The sequence below is a fragment of the Acanthisitta chloris genome, unplaced genomic scaffold, assembly GCF_000695815.1.
Source record: "Acanthisitta chloris isolate BGI_N310 unplaced genomic scaffold, ASM69581v1 scaffold7855, whole genome shotgun sequence".
NCBI classification, from domain to species: Eukaryota; Metazoa; Chordata; class Aves; order Passeriformes; family Acanthisittidae; genus Acanthisitta; species Acanthisitta chloris.
This window is the reverse complement of record NW_008673126.1, coordinates 31,155-36,857: the sequence shown is the minus strand read 5'-3', so window position 1 is coordinate 36,857 and position 5,703 is coordinate 31,155. Positions and strand designations below refer to the sequence as shown.

The window sequence follows — 5,703 nt, the reverse complement described above, 5'->3', positions numbered from 1 at the left end:
AAACTTGTGCAGAGTATTCCTTAACTAGCCTACCTCTGATTTATATTGCATTCACTTTTTGCTCAATGTCTGCAGTTTAGACCTTTGATACAAGAAAAATCCACAGTTTAGTCCATTACAGATTTTTAGGCTGAAGCAAAGCAAGCAAGACTGCTTGAACCAGACATCATTTGAGAAAGCAACAGCTTTGATATCCACTGCAAGGTGTTCTGCATCCTCCTAATTACTTTTTTAGATCCACAACACAAGTGAGCAGACTTAGCAGATGAAGATGATGTAGTATTTTTCAGCATATTTATAAACACAGCCAAACTCCATTTGGCATTCCCATGTCACCACCTTTCCCTCTGCTATTCTTAATGTCTGCATGACTTTCTTTTGCCTCACTGCAGCTTGACAGCAGAAACTTTCCTCCCAGCCCTGCCCAGCACTTTCCAGCCTGAAACGTTTGTCTTGTTCTTCTCTCAGTGTGTTAATCTCTGCCCCATGGTCTGTTTGGGAATCATTTTATGGTCTCCATAACACACTCAACATGGCAAATATTTAGCTGGAAGGAATTAAGAGCAGTTAATTTTTAATTCATAATAGGTTTAATGTCATAATTAACAGGAGCATTAATATGTAAATATGAATTAAAGCAAATAGCCTGGAGGGCAGTTGGCCATAATAAAAGCCCTTTGCTGTTTTAAACCATCACTGTGTGTTTAGAAACATGGAGGTGTAGGAAAGACCTGTATGTACCTTGGAACCATATTTCAGCAGCTGCACACATTTTATTTATACCATGCAGCTTAGTCCCATTAACTTCAAACCCCATTTCAAAATGCAAACATGTTTCTGTGCCAAACAAAACAAGATTTGCTATTCTTTTTTTTCCACATCACTGGTTACATCAACAGCTGCAACTATACAAAAGCCAGTGACCTGTTTACATAGTTTCCCTCTGTACAGCAATTTAACCAACTTGGCTGCTTAAAGGTCATATTTCTGCAATAGCTATGAGCCTCAGGTTTCAAGTGAGCTGAGATAGGAAGCTACTTCTAGTTACTACCTTTGGTAACATATGCTCACACATTTGGCTGACTTACTTTCATTCTGAATGGGCAGTTGATCACAGAAGAGCACAAGTAAAATAAACATGCTGACATTTGCCTGAAAGGATGGGGAATCAAGAATAAATTAACTTTCCCAGCAACCAGAGTAGACTATGAAGAACTGCAGCTTGATGAAAGAGAATTGTCAGATGAGCTCTCTCCACATTTTGTGACACAGTATATAAATGGTTACATACAGTTCCCTGTTTGTACAGAAGATTCAATCGTGTTACTAGGACATTGGCCTGGGATAAGAGCGATTTCTTGTTTCTTGCTGTACCAGCAACTCTCTCTGTTGTAGCCTAGGGCAGCTTATTTAGAGTCAAATTCTTGGATGTATTTAGGCAGCTTAAATCCAGACATTTAAAAGAATCCTGGGCTGCATCCAAAGGAGTGTGGGCAGCAGGTCAAAAGAGGTGATTCTTCCCCTCTGCTCTGCTCTCCTGAGACCCACCTGGAATACTGCACACAGTTCTAGTGTCCTCAACGTAAGAAGGACATGGAACTGTTGGAGCAAGCCCAGAGGAGGCCAGAAAATTGCTAAGAGAACTGAACATCTCCCCTGTGAGGACAGGCTGAGGGAGTTGGGGCTGTTCAGCCTGGAGAAGAGAAGGTTATGTGGAGACCTCATAGTAGCCCATCAGTGTCTGAGGATGCTCCAGGGAAGCTGCAGAGTGACTCTTTGTGGTGCAGTGAAGTGACAGGACAAGAGGTAACAGGTTCAAATTGAAGGAGGGGAAATTTAGGCTAGATCTTAGGCAGTTTTCCCTGTGAGGGTGTTGAGACACTGGCACAGGTTGCCCAGGGAGGCTGTGGCTGCCCCAACCCTGGCAGTGTTCAAGGCCAGGCTGGATGAAGCCTTGACCAACCTGATCTAGTGAGGAGGTGTCCCTGCCCAGGGCAGAGGGTTGGGACTAGCTGATCTGTTAAGGTTCATTCCAACCCTTAAATTCTATGATTCTATGATTTGTGCAGGACTTAGGTGCCTACAAAGCTTTAAATATGCTGTCTCTTACCTTTCAGTTCCTCATCCATAAAATGGCAATATTTCCCTAACTTTACAGCTTCTATGATATATACTGAGTGACTCAGACACTGTGACAAGACAAATACAATGAAAAAATTATGCTTTCAATCAATCTCACCATCCCATAGTCATGTTTTCACCACTATAATCAAGTTACTTCCAAAAGCTGTAACCCACAGTGCTGTAACTTTTGTTCAGTTTGTCATCAGAGACATTTAATAGTAGGGGAGTAGATTTTTTTTCTGGTGAGTGGCAAAATTATTAGCATCAGTGGGTATGACACAGAGTTAGCCAACTGTTTCCACAGTGCACAGATAGCTGCAGTGCAGACAAGCCCCTGCTTAAACAGATTAGATCACTCCCTCACTGCAAATTAGTTGCAAAGGGAGAGACAGAAAGGGTATTATAATTGCAGTTTTACCTGTCAAATACCTACCTTCAAGCATCTGCAGCAAGGAAAGAACAAAAATAAACACAGTAGAAAGGTTAGTGTCTGTCTTTGCAGAAGTCCTTTCTCTTTTAGGAAATGCCAGCTTTAATAGGATTACAGGGAAAGGGCAAGCTTTGAGCTTTACCTGCTGCCTTTCAAACAATACAAGGGAAAAATCATTTTAAAAGGCTCTGGAAATAATGTCTTGTGGAAGAGGCAAAAGTCAAGAGGAGGAGGTTAGCATTTCCAAGAACATCATTCTCCCCATGAAGTACATTTTTCTTTTCCTCTTATGGAAGAAAAGATCAAAATAGGCTGGGGTGGTAATTAAACTGCTTGTATGGAAATCCTGACTAAAACTACATTAAAAATTGATACAGGTCAACAATTCTGATGGGATACTCAGCTTCTAAAATTCCCAGTGTAAAAAGGTCTTACATAAAGTTGTTCATTCATCCTCTACCCATGGATTTACTTGTGCCCTTATTAAAGCTTAAAAAAACCCAACAGAGGATTTCCCAAAGGCACAAGTGGGATATAAGCCCCTCAAAAGTAGTTAGGGTGAGTTGAACACATTTGCTCCTGATCTAGTCTTCAGATTTGTCCCTCTGAAGACAAGTTGTCAGCATTGTGTCTGCACCAACAGTCCCAGCTACTTAAAATGGAAGAACTACACATACCAATAGCCCAGAGCTTCAGTATAGACAAGGTATAGTCCAACAGTTTTATTGTTCAAGCATAGCTAAGCACAGACAGAGGGCATAAAATGGGAATAAATTCAGCCTGAAACACTGAGCTTGTCCAGTAGATTTTAGCAGACCTTCTTATACAGTTAATGCTGACTTGGACAAACTCTAGTTCCTCCCAGATTTAGTTTAAAGGTTTTGACACCTATTTAGCCACTGGCCAAGCAGTGCTGCTGGCAGACAAGTTTCCAAGTGCCATTAGCAGGCACTGCAGTTACATTGCTTCACCTGACTGAATTTAATTAAGCTTACCTGAACTGGGTAGAATATTGCCTGGAGTGTAGGAAGAGTCTCTGTAAAATAGTGATCCCAGATTTCAGACAGGACATCAATGCGATCCTCACCTAGGAAAACAGAGATTGGGAACAACATCTTTAGTGACAGGGACACTAAAATCGAGTTGGATTTTCCAAGTGCTCTACAATTCCCCAAATAAGAATCATAGAATCAACCGGGTTGGAAAAGACCTCAAAGATCATTGAGTCCAACCCTACCGTGGTTACTAGCCCATGGCACTAAGTGCCACATCCAGTCTCAGCTTGAAAACCTCCAGGGATGGTGAATCCACCACCTCCCTGGGCAGCACATTCCAAGGCCTGATCACTCTCTCCATAAAAAATCTCCTCCTAATATCCAACCTAACCCTCCCCTGGCAGAGCTTGATTCTGTGCCCTCTTGTCCTGCTGCTGGTTGCCTGGGAGAAGAGACCAACCCCCACCTGACTCCAACCTCCTGTCAGGGAGTTGCAGAGGGTGAGAAGGTCTCCCCTGAGCCTCCTCTTCTCCAGGCTGAACCCCCCCAGCTCCCTCAGCCTCTCCTCATGCCACTTGTGCTCCAGTCCCTTCCCCAGCCTCGTTGCTCTTCTCTGGACCTGCTCCAGCCCCTCAATGTCCCTCCTGAACTGAGGGGCCCAGAACTGAGCACAGGATTCAAGAGAAACCCACCCTTTACTTTCACGGTTTCTGCCCAAAACTGGACATCACTCAGCCAAGCTTCACCTTAACTGACAGAGACACAAAGCTGTGACCATTGCTCTGTTGCTTACTGCAAAGAAGACAGCTCTGTACAAAACATGAGACCCATTCCAACACAAGAGTGAAGCTCCTCTTAACCAGAAGCTTTAACTCCATTGTGCAACCACACAGCTCACAGTCAGTGTGCTCAACTAGCAGGGGAGTGGCCACATGTTAGCAGATGAATCTGAAAACCAGCAGGTCACAGCCAACTTCAACTGATCATCCATAATCATCCTGGAACAGAGTCAATGAGACCATTTACAAGAGCTGAGCCCCTCTGGCATTCATCTACTCCCCAGCAGCAGTCAGCAATCTGACAAGCCACAAAGCCACTGTGCTCCTCTCAAACATGGCACTTGCAAAGGTTCCTGAAGGAAATCTACTTGCGGCCACTCCTCATATGACTCCAGCTCATCCCTGAATATAAGTGGGTACTTAAAATTAAGGCAGACTAAGTTATGCATCTCATGTTTCCCATAGCAGGAATACAAGTGTGGTCAAATTAGGGTCAAATTATGCTCATAGGTTTGATTTACAGAGCTGTGTGCTCCCCAGCATTTGGGCCCAAAGCCTGTTAGTCTTTTAGGAGATTTTTTCCCATCCAATAGGCCAAAACTTTGCAATGTTTTTTCAAGTTTTTTAGATACTGACTCAGAAATTTCAGGTGCAAATACAGACCCTGGTTTAAAACTGTAAGTTTCTGACAAAAAGATTTTCCAAGATACTTTGCACAGAGTCTCAGCTCAAACTCACAAGCAGTCAAGACTCAAGGAGCAGTAATGGAGTTCATGGAAGGGCTGCTCAAGACAACTTTGAAAGCTCAGCCTCATGGTGACTAAGGACCCTGCACCAGCAACTGGAATACACGTAAAATTGCAGCTCAAAGGAGCCTTATCACTCTGTACTGAAGTCCTTTCCCCATCTGGAGACTTCCACAGGGATTTTCACCATGTTCTCCCATGGATTGTGCTGCTTAGGACACAGACAGAAAACAGAGAGGACTAAATCCTGCAGACATTTCCCTTTGAGCAGAGAGCCAACCAACAACTGCAGAAAGGTTCAAAGGGAGGGTTCACTGTGCCAGGTATGACTCTGGTTTCAAAACTGGAACTGTAGGCAGATGAGAACCCACCCAACACCCCCATAACAGCTACCCATTACCAACCACAGCCAAGCACAAGTGAAAAAGACAACAGGAAACAGACTAATTGAATGTTTAAGTTTTTTCCTCCTCTTCCTCCTCCCCAGGACTGCAATGCTTTGCTGTGTGGAGACAGAATGAAATGTCACAGATCACTTCTCCATCTGGAAGGGAAGTGCACTGAAAGAGATTCTGATCGACCATCAAAAGAAAAATCATGTTAAAATAAGAGGTTGTGACTGAAAAACA

At 43.4% G+C, this 5,703-nt stretch overlaps 1 protein-coding gene across 2 annotated transcripts in view; it reads right to left on the bottom strand.

Moving 5' to 3' along the window:
• Positions 1-5,703, bottom strand: part of PRR5L (proline rich 5 like) — a 31,098-nt gene that overhangs the window by 8,153 nt on the left and 17,242 nt on the right. For both annotated transcript variants that reach the window (XM_009074792.1, XM_009074793.1), the window contains exon 5: positions 3,550-3,641. In XM_009074792.1, the coding sequence (XP_009073040.1) occupies positions 3,550-3,641 (92 nt within the window). The remainder of the gene's footprint in view (positions 1-3,549; positions 3,642-5,703) is intronic.